Source organism: Schistocerca gregaria, chromosome X (assembly GCF_023897955.1).
Source record: "Schistocerca gregaria isolate iqSchGreg1 chromosome X, iqSchGreg1.2, whole genome shotgun sequence".
NCBI classification, from domain to species: domain Eukaryota; kingdom Metazoa; phylum Arthropoda; class Insecta; order Orthoptera; family Acrididae; genus Schistocerca; species Schistocerca gregaria.
Window position 1 is genome coordinate 725,238,284 of NC_064931.1, and position 18,112 is coordinate 725,256,395.

Here is an 18,112-nt window from a genome sequence, read left to right on the forward strand (position 1 = left end):
TCTTTAAAGGCGGCTGCAGGAAGCCGTCGGCGGTTGCTTCATGTCGATGTTGACGCCGTTCAGAAGCGCGATCGCGGCGAATTCTTCTGCGCTGCGATGTCTGCTCGGTGGGATCGGTGACGGAGGCGTCGCCGGAGTCCGTATAGTAATCCATTTCTTCATCCAGGGGCAGCTCCGCGGCAGGGGTACTAATACTTCCCCCCACCGCGGGTCCAGTCGTCATAGGTGTGCCGGCTGATGGCGGGGCGGCCGGCGGGGCAAGCCCCGTCGGACCGCGGCCGGCCGACACGAGATCGCTTGCTTCACACGCGCGCGCGGGTCCTGAATCCATCGCGTGCGACATCTCAGTCGCGACTGCCTTCTTTTCTTCACGCAGCTTTCTTACATATAAAGCCGCGGTGCGGACGGCTAAGGGAACGCCTGATCAAATCTGCTCTCCCGACTAGCTGCTGGGCTAGTAATGCACCACTTTAAGTTATCGAATAAATCATTGCTTCCTTTGCTGATGGCCGATGAAGCTCTCAATTTAAATGTGCAATCAGCACACAGCTAAGTAATCATAATAAAAGTCTGACGTGGCTAAGTCAAATATTTTGGGCGAGATAATTAATTTAATTACACTACATGCAGTAGACGAGCTCTGAACTTGCCCTTTGGAAATACGCTATCGCTATAGTTTTATAGTTACTCAGATGAAACTTCTCACATCTTTATGATTATAGCGAATCTCCCTTCTACTTAAATTTAAACATCCTAGCTTTATTTATTCGCCTACTCAATCCAGAATACTGTTTCTACTAAACTATTATGTAAAAGGAATCTAAATATAAATTTTTAAGTTTCTAGCTCTTTTCTGTTGCGCCAATGATTTTTACAGAAAAGCGTCAAAATTCGAAAATGGTTACAGTTATTGAACTGATATTCAACACATATTGAATTAGTATTACTCCTGACATGCTAGAAACGTTTCAGGTTAATTACTTGATTTCTAAAGTATTGCGCAACATTTATGACGTCAGAGCTAGTTAGAGTGGACTGGCTGGCACACAATGGAAAGACTGATGTTAATTTTATAAGGCGTGATTAGGCTGCTTCCCTACACTGTGCAATGCAATGCTGCGTTATGCCGGCCTTTTTCGCCAGCTGTAGAATTCTGATTACGTCAGGATGGCTGCGCCAGCAGCTGACTCAACAGCCACCATCCCCATTGACTCCGCACTGCTCCACCGGGAGCTGTAGGCCGGCTCCGCTGCTACTTCTTCCTCATCTGGCGTAGCTGGCAACGACCTTTCCGGTATCCGAACCTGCGGCCCTTGCCTTTTAAATCTCTGGCGTGTCGGGAGACAAGACGACTGTCCGCGGTAGCGAGCCGAAGAATGGCCTGCCCTGACTGACTGCAGACCCCACGTCAGCCTCAGAGGGTCGAACCAACGACCCACTGTGGACTGGGACGCTGTCGCCCCATCTGTTGCTGCGTGTAGCCCGGCAGTGTGACACACGCCTCCGTCCAGGAGAGCCACTACACTTGAATGAATCTTATTAGAAAACAACACTTATTTATACTCGGCTGCGCACCTCTGTTTCGCTAACGCATCTCTCGGAGTCACATACGCCTCACACTCCGGTTGTGTCAGTGGGCCCTTCTGCGTATAGCTTGTGACATGCAAACCACTGCATTTACTCTTTTCAGTGGTTCGATGGCCCCTGTGGTCTCCATTCCACTTCGCAACCGCTGGTCAGCGTAACTTACTGCAATCCAGCCCGCACCTGGCTGTAACTTGTACGCTCCAAAATATTGCACCAAAACCAACTTCCCTATATTAAACTATGGTGTCGCTACAACAGAAAGAGAATGTCCAGCTGTGATTTGGCCATATGCAAATTTCTACAGTATCTCTATGGGAGGCCATTCACAGTTGTTACAGACCATCATTCACTTTGTTGGTTGACAGGTCTTAAGGATCCAACAGGACGACTCGTCAGATGGGCACTACGTCATCATAGTGTACAAAAGTGCAATAAAACACCAAGATGCCAACTGTCTCTCAAGAAACGCTGTGTGCAAGACCATCAAGACTTTGATGAAAATGGTGACTGTCGCACTGCACTCCAGGATCTCTCTGCTGAACAGAAGAAGGACGCCAAGGTATCTCAAATTATGCTTGCCTTAAATTGGTCAGAGGATGTGAAAGGACAATTTAAGTTAGTTAATGGATTACATTGCAAGAAAAAATTTGATCCATTTGGAAAGAGGTGGCTACCAGTGTTTCCTAAACACAAATACTTAGATGTTGTACAGAAATTCCATGACACACCTGAGGCTGGACATTAAGGATTTATTAAGACATGCGATAGGATCCGCAAGAGATTTTTCTGGCCAGGTTTATTTAGGAGTGTCCGTCAATATGTGTTGCACTGTTGAGAGTGCCAGAGGAGAAAGGCAGAAACCACCTGGCCGACTCATACCAATTCCACCAGCCGAAACGAATTTCCAACATGTTGGGATTGACCTACTAGGACGATTTCCAATGTCTGCTAGTGGCAATAGAGGGATTATTGTTTTCACTGATTATCTGACGTGCTATGCCATTACAAAATCTGTGAAAACAGCCAAAGCATCTGAGGTAGCCAAATTCATCGTAGAACACATTGTATTAAAACACAGTGCTCCAAGGACGTTAATTATGGATCAAGGGAAAGTTATTCCATTGAATCTTGTGACAGAGATAAAACGTCGGTGCAACATCTTTCATCACATGATGACTGCCTACCATCTGCAATCTAATGGGCTTACTGAACGTCTCAATTTTGAGCAGAGCAACTGGGATGAGGTGCTACCTTTCGTGAAGTTTGCTTACAACACTGCCAAACAAGACACCACAGGATTTATGCGATTTTTCCTGGTGCATGGGCGTGGGGCGACAACAACGATGGACACTGTGTCTGGTACATCCTGATGACCTGGACGATGACTACATCGGCCAGGTGTTTACCAGACCTGAGGAAGCTTGGCAGTTAGTTCAACTCCACATGCTGCAAGCTCAAGAAAATGATCGCCGAAGGTATGACGTGAGTCACCACCCTGTAGTCTACCAGCCTGGTGACCTCGTCTGCATCTTCACTCCTGTCCGGAAGGTTGGTCTCTCTGAGAAGCTCCTCAGGCACTACTTTGGACCTTACAAGGTTGCAAGACAGTTGTCTGATGTTACTTATGAAGTTGAAGATTACGACCCTGCCACAAGACGAAGAAAGATCAGAGATATGGTCTACATCCTCTGAATAAAGCCCTGTAAGGATCCAGCAACCCAGGGTAAATTCAAAGCTGCAGCAACAGGCAACAAGCGGAAAGGTAATGATGAACGTAACGACAAGGTACGTTCTAAGAAGATCACTGCCAGGGCAAACATCAGTCATCAAGGCATAGTGCTTCAATGCTGTTGCAGATAGAGCTCACAGCAGAATGGTTCCACTGGCGTGCACCGACCGCTTATATAGAGAATGCGTTACCTTCGTTACTTAACTGTACTAACAGCGTGTGTCTACTGGTGCGCTGGCATAGCGCCGAACCAAGCGGGTTGTGTAACCATCTGGCTAGGCGCCCAGCGGGCAGTGTGGCACTATGCTTTGCTATTTTTTTTCAAATTGTTGCATCCTTGAGCCCCCAAGTACCAGATGTACGTCTAGCGGTTCTAGGCTGACGCCCCCGATTACAGGAGTCAAGGATAACTATTTATTAAAAATTGTAATAAAAAGTAATATCACCAGTTATAGTTACATTTTCAGCAAGTACACCAATTCCTTTCATCCATACAAGTATTTTCTCATCATTAGAAACTTTCCTACAAGAACGGGTATACAGAGTAAAAGGCATATTACTATAAACAAAACTAGGTCTACTTTGTGTCTTCAGGTCGTTTCCACAGTGCCATGTCTTGTAGGCAATGACATCTCGGTCGGAAAACGATCCTAGTCCAGGTAGGGATGCATTCTTACAGCGGACAATTGCGAGTGTAAACCACCCGCTGCCAGCTTGTTCCTGGACTAGGAGGACGTAATACCGAGACGCTGTTCTCTTGGGAGGGAGCAATGTAGCAGAAGCCGAGTAGCGCAGTTGCCGTAGTGTAGTGGTTATGGTACTACATTGTAGCATGGAGGGTTGTGAGTTCAAAACTCACCTAAACTGAAACATTTTAATTTCTATCTTTGGTTCAAATACATTATAGAAGTATCCACAAATGGCAAGAATCATTGTACTGGAATGTTGTGTAGCTGTATATATACCGTATGTGTTCTGGCCGGAGGCAGTTCGCTTCGTGTATGTTCATGTGCTGAATAAACCTTCGTTAAGTGACGTTAGTGTTCATCATTCATCTACTTACACCTTCCTCTACGTGACCATATTGTGAGCATTCAGATCCCCATTGGACCACCGCAGGAATTACGGAAGTCTGTTATCTAGGGAATCATACAGAGCCCATAAAATATATTGAACATAAACAGGTCAGTGCCAGTTTTATTTCATTTATCCAAAACTATTTGGTGCATATAGATGATCTGCCAAGAACTGCTGAGGCAAAATGGCAGTTCTGACTCGGCTTCTCATGATGTTTGATACCATGTAAGCCAAAGCTAGTAAGTTAGAAAATAAGTCACTACATAACAGAATGCTTATGAAAAATACAGTAACTTAAAACAGAAGATTTGCAGTAAAATGTACAAATTAGTGACACATCACAACCAAAGACTCTATACTAAAGTGGGAAATTCCTGCGCAGAGTGAGGGGAGTATGGGACACTTGTATTTGAAACTCTTCGACTGATCTCTCATCTCCTTTCAGTTGCTCTGAAAGCCTATTGAATACTGGATCTGGAGAATAATGCACAATTTTTTGTACACAAGTAAGGAAAGTGTTACCCATGTGCAAATTGTTCGTCTAATGTCTGCTGAGTGAATGCTGCATTTCGTATTGAACATCTCCATTTTAGGGACTGTGCACAGGGGATGACTCATTTAGAATTCTGAGGTGCTTGAACAATGGGCTGCACATAGTTATTCACAAACTGACATCATAGGTTTTTCTGCCTGGCATTTTCTCTTCTATGAATATTCTCCGTTAATGTACAAAGTTGCTCCAGAAATATTAGGAGTGCCAAGCGGAAACACCTCTGCATTGTCAGAATGGTGTTGAGGAACTTGTGGAGTGTCTTTCAGCGCTAATAAAATATGATTAACAAGTTAATATTTATTCATTTAGATGTACAGTTATGTGCCTTCTTATCAGGCATGGCCGATGCATCATGCCAGTGACATGGTGAAATTCCACTGACTCTTGTTGTTGGCTCAGCTGGCTGACAAGCCGACTGCACCAGCAGTCCACCTGAAGGCGTGTGGGCTGCTGTCTGACAGTCTGCAGGCAAAGCCGTAGCATGAGATTATACCCATGCAGTGTGTTGGTGCATCATCGATCCCACTGCATAAAATGACAGTGGCCCACAGTGACCTATCAAGCACTATTGTGCCACCAGAAGTTGTACAATGAACTGATCCTGGCCCCACCATACAGGTAGACTCCTGGCAACTGAAAGTGTCTGAGCAGCTGTGATCAGGGACAGAGGTACTGGATGGTCCTCACGCCCACCAATAAAGATGTTAGTGCTATAAGTACCACGAGCTGTACTGATGTTGTAAGACCCTCGGTCCTCCCCATCAGTGATGTGGTAGATAGTGGCCAATGTGAAGTCCCATTAGCAGCAGATTATGGTTACTTGAATGTTTTCATCTCTGGAATGGCAAGGATCGTGTGTATGAGAAGTGCTGGCACATCTAACTCATGGATATCACTACACTCTAATAATCTTGGAACCAAGTGTTTCAATCCTAGTGTCCAGTGTAATTCAGCGCTAGAGAACTGTGGTATTTATGGAGATGTGTGGCATGTAATGATGTAAGACTCTGTTCATCATGACTGAATATGGCTTGCTTCTGTACTAGTGGTCATTGGTCCTTGTTCCACTGTGTTTGCTTAATAATTTGTTACAGGCCGTTAACTGCACTGTCAAGTTGCTGAAAAGTGTTATCGAGAGCTAATGGATCTCTCTCTCTGTCTCTCTCTGTCTCTCTCTCTCTCTCTCTCTCTCTCTCTCTCTCTCTCTCTCTCTGTGTGTGTGTGTGTGTGTGTGTGTGTGTGTGTGTGTGTGTGTGTGTGTGTGTTGACATTTTTCTGAATGCGTGTAACTTGTGTGTGGCAATTGGGTGCCAATGTATCAATGTGTGCTTGTGTACCCAACTGACTTCATGATGTTGATTCTATCTTTCTGCTGCATAGCTATGTCACCACATCTTCCTGATGTTGCCAGAGATTTTGTGGCATGAACTTGAGAAAAAATTTGATGTCTTCCTCTTTGCTACTCAGTGGCATAATATTCCCTTTTCTTTGAAAAATTTGTCCCGAATTTACTTTCCCTGTCCATTACTAAACTAGCCTGTACATGTTTCTGCTTACAATTTAATATTACTCAGAGTTCAATCCCTTAGTTGTTCCTTGAGCTGAACCATAAGGCTCTTAATCTTTGTGTGTGTTAACTTCATTATCCAGCTTTATATTGTATTTCTGCTCTTTTTCTGGTACTGGTACTAAACACTTTCAGTTTCTATTCTTAATCCTTATCACTAGTATGTATCCATTCCATGGGTATTTGATGGATTCCTTCCAGATATTTTATGGTGGTGTATAAATTAACTTTAACAGTACATATGTGATAAAATAAAGTTATGTGTTTTTTCTGTTATAGGTACAAAAGGCTATAATCCTGCGGGAGAGTCCCTGTGTGCTTGTTGAAACTGTATCAGAAATTGCTTAGATCTAACTTAATATGGTACATTACGTCTGTCTTTTACTTGGTTAGGCAACTTCTCTTTTTCTGATAATGGTGAAGAAACTTGCGGTAATATATCAATCACTTGTTTAAATGGCTTCTCTCTACTGGCATGGACTACAGGTGTCTCATTTTATAGTTGTAGTTTTACATTTACCAGTAAAGTTGTCAACAGTTTGGTATGGGTCATTGATACTTAGTTAAGAACTTTTTTGTTTTGCCCTTGGGGATATAAGCGTTTGTCGGTAACATACTATGCCCTATCCTGTATTGTGGTAGTTCACTTCCATGTTGCCCAATACACTCCTGATTTTCCAAAACCGCAATGTTGTCTTGTTTTATCTTCTGCCAAACTTCTCTTAACCATTTTGCAAATAGTTTGAGCAGTTCACCTTGTGTCCCTAATTTTGGCTGGATCATGCCAAAATATGGTGGCATTTTCCACCTATAAACTACTTCATACAGTGTAAGACCCATTCTTGTGTGAATTTTTTAATTAAATACACTGACTACAAAGCTTAAATAGGTATCCCAGTCTACATGTTTGCTACTCATGTAATGACTTAGCATTTTCGATATTGTGCAATGAGTTCTTCCCATTTGTCCATTTGTTTGACGATGGAATGGGCTGGTACACAACTTCTTGATTCACAGTAAATAGCATAGTTGTTTTGTCAGATCAGACGCAAAGTTAGTCCCTTGATATGTGATTATGCCCTCTGGTACACCAAACTTTAGTAACCATTATTTACCATTGCCAGTGCAACAGTACAAGCTTTCTGATCTGAGATTGTGACCATTACTAGATATCTCGAAAAATGATTTATCATCATGAGTAAGTATTTGTTAGCAGCAGGAGTTCTGTTGAAAGGTGCAAACACATCAAACCCTACCATTTCCTCTGTAACTGTAGTTTTGATAACTTCAGTCTCTATCTGCACTCATGGGATGCAGTTTTTAACATGTTTCTGTCCATCATTAAGCTGTGTTTCTCATCAAAAGCTTTTTGCAGTTTGTTTATCAGTTGTCCTCCTACACCCATGACCCAATAGTACATGTGTTATGGGAACCACAGTGCATGGACTGCACTTTGGAGACCTGCACAGTAAGCCCTCATGTGTTACAAACTGAGGTTGCGTTTTAAATGATTGACATTTACTGTCAGCTGCCTGTGCCGTTTTCCAACCTCCAACACTTGCCTAGTGCCTGTAATATTGCTACTTTTCTATTAAGGGTATCTGCATTTGTATGCTTTACTCCTGGCTTGTGAGCCACAACATAATCAAACTTGCTCAGTTTGGATGCCCATCTTGTTAACCAACTTGAAGGTTGTTTTAGTCCTAACAACCACTTCAAGGATGCACGATCTGTTATCTCTTTAAGTTTTCAACCATACAAATGATAACAAAAATAAGAAATTCTATATATTACTGCCAACATCTCCTTTTCAGTTGTTAAGTAATTTCCTCAGCCTTGTTCAACTGTCAGGATATGTATGCCAGTGGGTGTTCCTTTCCATTGTAATTCTGACTCAGAATACAACCTAAGGCACTGTTACTATAAGGGCCAGTGAAATGAAAACTGAACACCCACTGCTGTATGATCACAGAATGGTTATATTAAAAAGTAATGACCACTGAGAGACAAAACTATCATTTCTGTTGCATAGAACACAGTCAACTGTTGACAGACCCTCAACTGTACCCACTTATGCACCTGATCGTCCACCTGAAACTGACATCCACACATGTCTTTCTTCAGGTTAATTAAAGATGTAAAATCACATGGTGAAGGATCCCAGCTGTATGGAGAATGGTGCAGTTTTTCCCAACCAAATCACTCAAGCATAGCTTTTGTCTGATTGGCAACATGGGGGCAAAATTATCATGCAACAGGATGATTCCATCAGATATCATTTGTGGGTGTTTTTGACTTTATGGCATGTCGCAGTCTATACAAGGTGTCTTAATAGTGCTGCACATTTAGTGTTGTTCCACGCTCGAGGACCTCATCGAATGGAGGCCCCCTGCAGTTGAAGAAGGTCAATATGACCTTAATGGAACTTGTGTGAACAGCTTTGTATTTCTTTTGTGGGGGAGATGTGGGAAGTTTACACTGTTTGCTTTGCCATTTGCCCTCAGGTTGTCAGAATTATTTCTGGTGCACAATAATGGCCAACCGACACTACCAATCAGATGAAGGCTACACTGCAATGGTTTGGCTGGAAACACTACAATATCCCCCATACTGCCTGGCTACTTCACTGTGATACGCCAGCGGCCAACCACATTCTACGAAAGAGGCATTGATCATCTCGTCTCCCAGTGGGATAAATGTCTTGACACATATGGTGATTGCTTTTCACTGGAAACACTCTATGGTCCCATTGACAGGTCTTCAATTTTCTTTTGACTATCCCTCAAAGCATCACAGAAAAGCATGAATTCCTTCTCGAAATCATGGAATACTAACACAGGACCTGATATCAGTTGTTTCTTCAGTTTCTGAAACGCTTCCTGATGCTCTGCTGTCCACTGATTGAAACTTAACTCCCTTGTGATGTACCTGAGTTAATGGTTGCACAATTTCAGTAAATCCCCTTACAAATTTACAATAATAATTACTTAAGCCAAGAAATGATTGCAACTGTTTTGTTGTCTTTGGTGTTGCAAAATCATGCACAGCTGACGTGAGATGAGAATCTGCCCTTGCTCCCTCTTGACCAGTGATATGTGCGAGGCAGTTGCAAAATCATGCACAACTGACATGAGACAAGAATCTCCCCTTAGTCCCTCTTGACCAGTAATATGTGTGAGGTAATCAACTTTTTCTGATACAAAATGACCCTTCTCTATGTTGAGTGTAAGACATGTTGTTCTCAGTCTGCTGAATACTTCATCCAAGCATGTAAAGTGCTATTCTACATATCTGGAAAAGCTATTATGTCGGCAAGATACACCATACATCTCTTTGGCTTCATCCCATGAAGTAGTCTGTCTAACAAGTGTTGGAACATTGCATTTTGTTACTCCATATGACATCATGCAGTATTGATAATGAACTGACGGTGCTGTGAATGCTGTTATAGGCTTGTCTTCGGTATGTACTTCGAACTGCTTACAACCACTGCTAATATCCATTGTTGAAAAATATTTACATTGATGAAGTTGTCTAATGTCTCCGTGATTTTCAGGATTGGATACACATCTATTATAGTGTGTGCATTTAGGAAAAAGTAGTCACAACAGAATCTGCACTTATTGTCTTCATTGGATGAGTTATTTGGTACAGTTACAATATTCTCTGTCCGGGGACTATCACAGGTTTCGATAATGGCTTCAGTTAGCTGTTCATCTGTAAATTTGTCTTCCAGTGGTTGTAGGTGCTGTGATATTGTATATAGCTTCTTGTAGATTGGTCTATTACCACCTGTTGGAACACAATGTTGTGTTCTGGGTGTTGCTGGCAATGGATGATCTGACATAAACAAGTCTGAGTATTCTAACGATAATGTTTCAGTATCTTGCCATTCGCTGTCTTTCAATAGAAGAACCCAGGCACTAGTGCAGATGCATTGACGGTTTGCATGAGGCTATGATTATCTGTTGATCTATCCATTTCATCCTCATTGAGTATCTCTAAAGTTTCTACTATTAATCCTTTCAGGAGACTCACACTGACCATCCCAAAATTATCCAGGTTTACCAGAACCACAAATTCACCATTTACTTTGCTCATGCACTCTTCACTTCTTCATATAAAACAATTCCTTCCATCTAATGCCTCATCTTCTGCAAGGGCTCAACCACACATAATACCCTTTGTGTTAAGTCAACATACATTGTTACCCAAATTGACTTGCCTGTACCTGCAAGTACCTTCTCGTGCCAAACTGTCTTTAATGCACCTCTTCACAGTTCATTTGGTGGTTGGTGATATCTTAGAAGTCAGTGTACCTTGCAATATAGGAACATTGGCAGTTGTTACACCCACTGAAAATGAATCCCCTTTTAAGTTCAACCCCACATTACCAAACATTAACTCTGACATGATGTCTGTCCAGGAAGTCAAGTCTGAGAACTACACGATGTCCCTGTCTGAGAGTTGGGAACACTTACATGTGCTCACATAACTCTTTAGTTCCTACCTTAAAGTTGAGCCGTGTTGTCTCAATTGATTCCATGTCATTAATTCCTACTCCACATAATCTGTACCTTGGAATGTTTGTGCTCCTGTCTACGAGGTCTAGACTAATGACCTACACATGTGTTGACTAAGCCCATTAAGCAGCAAACCATTTTTGTGCATGTATTTGCAGATTATGGTTTACTGGGAATGTTTCCTGATGGACAAAACATTCCCACTTGTATTTTAACTCCTGCTTCTGTTTGTTTCACTTAACCTGTTTCTTGTTTCTGCATTTGTTTCCTTGTGGCCAAAGCGTTCACAGCCATAACACTGTGGCTGGCGACGTTGTGCCTTCAGATGACCCCCTTTCCCACATTAGTAACATTCTTTTTCAGAAGCAGTGTCAATTTACTGTGTGTGACAAAGCAAACTGCTGCAATAAATCATCCAGATATCCTCTACTGATTCTATGTGTAAATTCTGTTGGAATTCCCCATAGAAAAATGTCTGGAGCCCTATTTTCCACTTCTCTGTGCATGAGTGGATCTGCTTCTGGATTTTGTGTCAACTCAAATTTCTGCACATTCAGTTTTCAAATTCTGTCAGAAAAGGCTTTGACGCTTTAACTAGCCTTCTGCACTAATCTGCTCAATTTCTCTATAAGAAATCTAGTGCTGTTCAGTTTGCAATATATCTGCCATAAACTGTCTGCTAATTGTTCAAATGTGTGAGTTTTGTTAAGTGTTTCCTGCTACATCACATATGTTTTAGCCTCACCCGTTAGAAGTACATTGGCCATATGCAAAATCGTTTCATCTAAACAATTACTCAGTTTGGCTGTGGCTAAAACACCATTTATGAACACTGCCATGTCCTCTGTTGTTTTACCAGAGAAGGGTGTTATTAGGTTAGCTACTGAAGGATCTGTGGAGGAGGAGGGTACGCTCACTGTTGCCTTAACATCATCTGAACCTGACTTCTAGTTGCCTGCGTAACTCATCAGTAATCAACCTCTGCTGAGTATTATCCTCTCGCAATTTTGATGCCTACTCCATTGGAATGGCTACAGTATTATTTGTATTAGCTGACAGTCTTTCCAGCATCTCTGTGCAGTGTATTACTACTTTTGCACTTGAAAGACTAATATGAACTAAACACTTCCCCGTTTGAAAGCAATAGCAAAAATCAATAGTCATAATCACACCCAAAACGTATACAAATAGTCTTGAGTAATCTTTATGCCTGATCGTTGCCCAACAGTCATGCGCTGCATGACCATAACATCTGGAGCAAGTTACTGGTTCCATTCTACCTTATGCTACACAATGTCCAATTAAACTAAAGCTTTCACATCTCACAGGTACCAAATAAATTTCCCTACAATTACCTCTAAATCGTGACAAGATCTACCGGTTCTTCAGGTTTGACAAAAGTCACTTTCCACATTGCATGCCAATCTGTACGTCCAGTTATGACCATAACAAAACGACAGTATAAAAGGGCCAGTAGAAAATGTTCTTCAGATTAAGCACATTGTGGTTGTAGCTGAAGCTTGTGGAGACTGAGATGTCAGATAGCTCTTGCTGACACTGCAACATCATTTCCATGGTTCATCAATCACTCCAGGACATCAATGTTGCATAGACCTCACCGAAGAACTACTTCTGACTCTAAATTGTAGGAGTTCCAAGCACAGAAACCTCTGTGTTATCTGAATGATGTTGTGAAACCTGTGAAGTGTCTTTTGGCACTAGTAAAGCAAGGTTAGCAAGTTAACATTTATTCATTCACATTTATAGTTCTGCATCTTCTTGTCAGCCTTGACTGACATCTCATGCCAGTGACACGGTGAAATCCCGCTGACTCCATTTGTCAGCTCAGCTGGCTGCCAAGGGCACTGTACCAACATTTTGGTGGAAGTGGTGGGGGCTGTTAGTCTGCGGACGAAGACATAGCTTGAAATTATGCTCCCACACTGTGGTAGAGCCTCCTTGATCCTGCTTCAGAAGATGATAATGACCCACAGTGGCCCATTGGGGATGTTCTGCACTGTCAGAAGTCATGTACTCAGCTGATTGTGACCACACCATACAGGTAGACTCTTGGCACCGGTAGTGCCTGCATTGATGACCAAGAACAGAGGCATCCTTGATCCTGCTCCAGAAGATGATGATGACCCACAGTGGCTCATTGGGATGTAGTAGTAATTCAACTAACAGAATCCAGGGACATAATTCTGACTGGGGAGAAATCACATACGGGGTTCCCCAAGGCTCAATCTTAGGTCCACTACTGTTTCTCATATAAGTAAATGATCTACCGTCTAATGTACAACAAGCAGAATTAGTTCTGTTTGCAGATGACACCAGTATTGTAATCACCCCCAGTATACATACAGACATAGAACATTTAGTGAAAAAAGCTCTCAAAAGTATCATTGACTGGTTTTCTGTGAATGGCCTCACCCTGAATTTTACAGACACACGTCATATTCAGTTCTGCACCTCTAGGGGTACTGCAATAAGTGTAACACATGGTGATTGAATAATACCTAGGGCGGAAACTTCAGAATTCTTAGGTGTCCATATTGATGGGAAAAACACAGTTTGGAACTCCTAAAACAACTGAGTTCAGCCACGTTTGCACTTAGAATCATAGCAAATTTTGGGGAGAGAGAAATCAGTAAATTGACGTATTTTGCTTATTTCCATTGAGTAATGTCATATGGAATAATGTTCTGGGGTTACTCATCTTTAAGAAAGAAGGTCTTCATTGCCCAAAAACATGCTGTAACAATAATATGTGGTGCTCACCCATGATCATCTTGTAGACATCTGTTTAAGGAGTTAGGCATACTGACAACTGTTTCACAGTATATTTATTCCCTCATGAAGTTTGTTGTAAATAATCCACTCCAGTTCAAAAGAAATAATGAGGTACATAATTACAATAATAGAAGGAAAAATGACATTCATTATTCAACATTAAGGTTGTCTTTAGCACAGAAAGGGGTGCACAATTGTGCAGTGAAAATTTTTGACCACTTACCCAGTGACATATAATGTCTAACAGCCAGCAAGGTAAAATTTGAAAGTAAATTGAAAAAGTTTATCCTTGACAACTAATGTTCTGTAGAAGAATTTCTATGTTTGTTATTTGTAAAAGGTGGTGGGTAGGAATTGCTGACTCAGTCTGTATATCTTGTTTTCATTTCAGGAGGAGGAGGGGGGGGGGGGGGGGGGAATAATTATATGGTGATGTTTAGGGTACAGATAGATGTACAAATTAATTTGCAATATTAATGTAAAATGACTCATTCGACATCATGACGATTTATCGTGCAAAATGATCGATGGAACATGAGAGTAATAACTAACAGCATTATCAGAAGTCATTTAATCAGTTGATCATGACCACACCATGCAGGTAGGCTCTAGGCATCTGGAAGTGCCTGCAGCGTGATTAGGAACAGAGGCACAGGATGACCCTCTCACCCAGATGTGATGATGATATTAGTGTGATAAGCATAATGGTACCCTCAGTCACATTGGTGATGTGGTAAGTGGCAGACAATGTGAAGTCCCACAAGCAGCAGGTCATGGTTACTTGGATGTTATCATCTTGGTAACAGCAAGCAGTATGTTCACGAGAAGTGCTGGAACATCTAATACATGGATGTCACTACACTACAATAATTATTGAACCGAGTGCTTCGGTATGAACACCATTCATCCAAATGAGCAACTGAATTCAGAGCTGGAGAACTGCAATATTTATGGAGTTGGGCAGGAGGTGATGATGTGAGACTGTTCGTTGTGCCTGAACATGGTCTGCTCCTTACTAGTTTTGGCAGGCCTCATTCTGCTGTGTTTGCTTCACGGTTTGTTACAGCCGCTTTAACTGCACAGCTAAGTCTCTGAAAGGTGTTATTCCATCCAAGATAAAGCTTGTTGCTTTATGTAACAAGAGTTAATTAATATCTCTCTCTCTCTCTCTCTCTCTCTCTCTCTCTCTCTCTCTCTCTCTCTCTCTCTCTCTCTCTCAGTTGACATCTTGCTCAATGTGTAACTTGTGCCCGGTGATTGGTACCATTGTAGCAACGTATGCTCGTGTATGCAATCAACCTTCAGTGTTCATTGTTTCTTTCTGCTGCATACCTGAGTCATCACATCTGCCTGATGTCACCTGCAGTTTAATTTCTTCCTTCTTTTCTACTTTTTGGCATAATAAATAGAATTAGCACAGGAGATAATAAAGTGAAAATAATTAAAGAACCAACTTTAACATTTCAGTGTCAGTGACAGTGGTACTTATCATTATAGTGAAGACAGTAACAATCAGTTAGTACACCTTATGTTGAATGTGAATGTGAGAGCTTGTCAGTTAAAGAAAATATACACCTTGAGGACATTCTTACACTTTTCAAAACTTCCCCGACATCCAAGTGTGAACATGTGCCAAAGCAATTTGATATAATGAAAATGACAGCAAATAATATACATAAGACTTCAATTTATTTTTATGAACTTTAAAATTTGGAAAAAATATAACCTAATGACAATTTTCATATTGCTATGCAAATGTTTTGTTTCATAATGAACTATATCAGTCATATTGTGTAGCCTATTTCTGCTGCTTGATACAGCAGTTTTCACCTGAAGAACTGCAGGTACAAAAACTGCAGTAATGACTAATGTGTTAAGTATTGTACAGGACTTTATCATCATTGATCATAGTGGATGTTTATGGCATTTGTTCTCTAGGACAATTGAATTTGAAGAGAGAACACTTCAGTATTTATCTCATCAATTGTACAGTATGTTATTAGGAGCAAATGCAAGGCTTAAACATTTCCAGTAATTGAAATATTTTCCTTTGTTATTAATTTTGGATACATTTAGCAGACATGTGTTTGTTGGAGTTCTACAAATATTTGATAGGGAAGTTCTCATTTGTTTATTGATTTGTCTTTTGAGAAGTCACCTATTTACTTCTCAGTTAATCACATTTTTAGCGAAATGTTTACCTTTCTGTGTTAAAGGGGCAACAGCCGCTGATTCGTTAGCTATTGGATACCGAACTATTCTGATTGATGACTGTTGTCGTGGAGTTGATCTGAGAGATATTGAGAAGACTAGAAACACAGTCACATCAAACAATGGTGTCATTGTTAACTCTACTCAGGTGAGTTTTACTGAATATTTTTTATATGGAACATTAGGTCATCAGGGTAACAACCTACCTCCTCCCCTTCTTTTATTAACATGTTTCCTGTTGTAACATGCCTCCATCAATAGTGTCAATATAGTAACTTGTCCACAGCATGGATGTTAGTTATTTTGAATGAAACTGGGAAATGATTCTCGTGATGTTGACTTCGTTAACTCTTCCCAGGGGTACAACAATGTCTGGAGGTTTTGCTTGTATGTAGAAAAGGTACTACTTCCAGTACTGTCATTAACTACCAAACAAAACAGTTTCATCATCATATCTTCTGTATTCTTAATTTCTCTGATTACTGATTGCAGTACTAATAGAACTTCCACATCACTATTATTTTTAATTGCTCACCAAGCTACAAAGTCCAACAAGTCCTCCCTACCTTAAAAAATTCTTTAGTACATTAGAAGTGCAAATGTTTACAGCAGATGTATTCTTGTCTTCACTCATAACTGGTTCTTCTGATTGCTCCTTTACCAACCATCATGGTCATTAACCTTCATTCTGTTGTCTTTTCCTTCATTAAAACTCCATCATAATGTCCATCCAATCAAGTATAATTGTAATAGTATTTTACTTTGTCAAGTCACCAACAAATTGTTCTACACAGAGTCACAGTTCCCTATCACATGACAAAATATACACATAATAAAAACAAGTAACTGAAATGGTAGTGTTAAAAATTGCTAGACAAACAGGGTATAGAATTTGAAGTGAGACTTCTTAACAGTAAACAACTTAATCAACAGGAAGACACACATTGTTTTATTAATTATTACACTAAAGCAAGTTTCATATATGAAGTTAGGTAGTCTAAGATAAATCATAATTAATTTCCTTTACAGCACTCTGTTAGGTTTACACCTTTTGCTAAATTGTCCATAATTCAACAGCTAATTTTAATCTATGCAATACAGCATTGAACATTCTTTACATTAGTATTTTGTGGGATTTGCTGCCCACAACTAAGTTTCATCTAACCTTCCTAACCTTCATCTAACTGTTCCTAACATATTTTCATGTGTCAAGGAATGGCCATCTTCAACATTATCTGCCTGTTTGACAAATGCAGTCACAATTTAGTGGATGTTCAACGTTATTTATCTATTTGACAAACGCAATCACAACTGAGTGGACACTCAAATCATTTGCTGTATAGCAGATTATTACATTTCTACATTATGTACCAGACATTCAACACGTGTACAAGTGTCAGTATTAATCAATGTTGATAAGTACCTATATCAAGCAAGAAATATCGTTAAAATATATTGTACTGCATGTTCAAATAACAACTACAAGTACACATACATTCTATATACAACAAAATAGCATCACAAAATGTCAAAAGTTGGTATGAACACTAACAGATAAGTGGAAAGAACCATAGCAGGTCACTGAAATATGTCGTAATATGACTTCTAATAATTTAAGTGTGTCATTCTACATATGTGTAATCTGTTCATGTACAGTAAATTTAATTTAGCAAAGCTTTTTCATATTTTTCAGTAATATCACTCCCACATACCTTTTCCTACATTCTTCATTATAATCATCATTTATATTTGCCACAATTTGTTTCAGGATTTTAACATTATTAGTTGTTTTTTCAAACTGTTCCCTTTAACACAGTATCACACATATTTGTCACAGTTAAATTATCAGATTTTTTTATGTTACATGTCTAGTTCCATAGGACAAAATTGAGCAGCAAATCTCCAAGGTCATGGAATGTGTCAGTACATGAAAGTACCACATAAAAGTAATAGCAGATAAAATAAAATGTTTATAGACCCAAAAAAAGACAAGCCATAATATGAAGTAAATGCAATCAACAATATGACATAGGAATCAGCTTAATTTTTCATGGAACTCCTCAACGGAATAG

At 40.5% G+C, this 18,112-nt stretch overlaps 1 protein-coding gene across 5 annotated transcripts in view; it reads left to right on the top strand.

Annotated features, from left to right (window-relative positions):
* The window catches only part of LOC126298722 (uncharacterized), a 355,049-nt gene that overhangs the window by 319,166 nt on the left and 17,771 nt on the right, over positions 1-18,112 (top strand). For 4 of the 5 annotated variants that reach the window (XM_049990151.1, XM_049990149.1, XM_049990150.1 and 1 more), the window contains exon 9: positions 16,046-16,188. In XM_049990151.1, coding sequence (XP_049846108.1) covers positions 16,046-16,188 — 143 coding nt within the window. Of the gene's footprint in view, positions 1-16,045; positions 16,189-18,112 lie in introns of those variants that run through there. The other variant, XR_007552658.1, reaches the window with a different exon arrangement.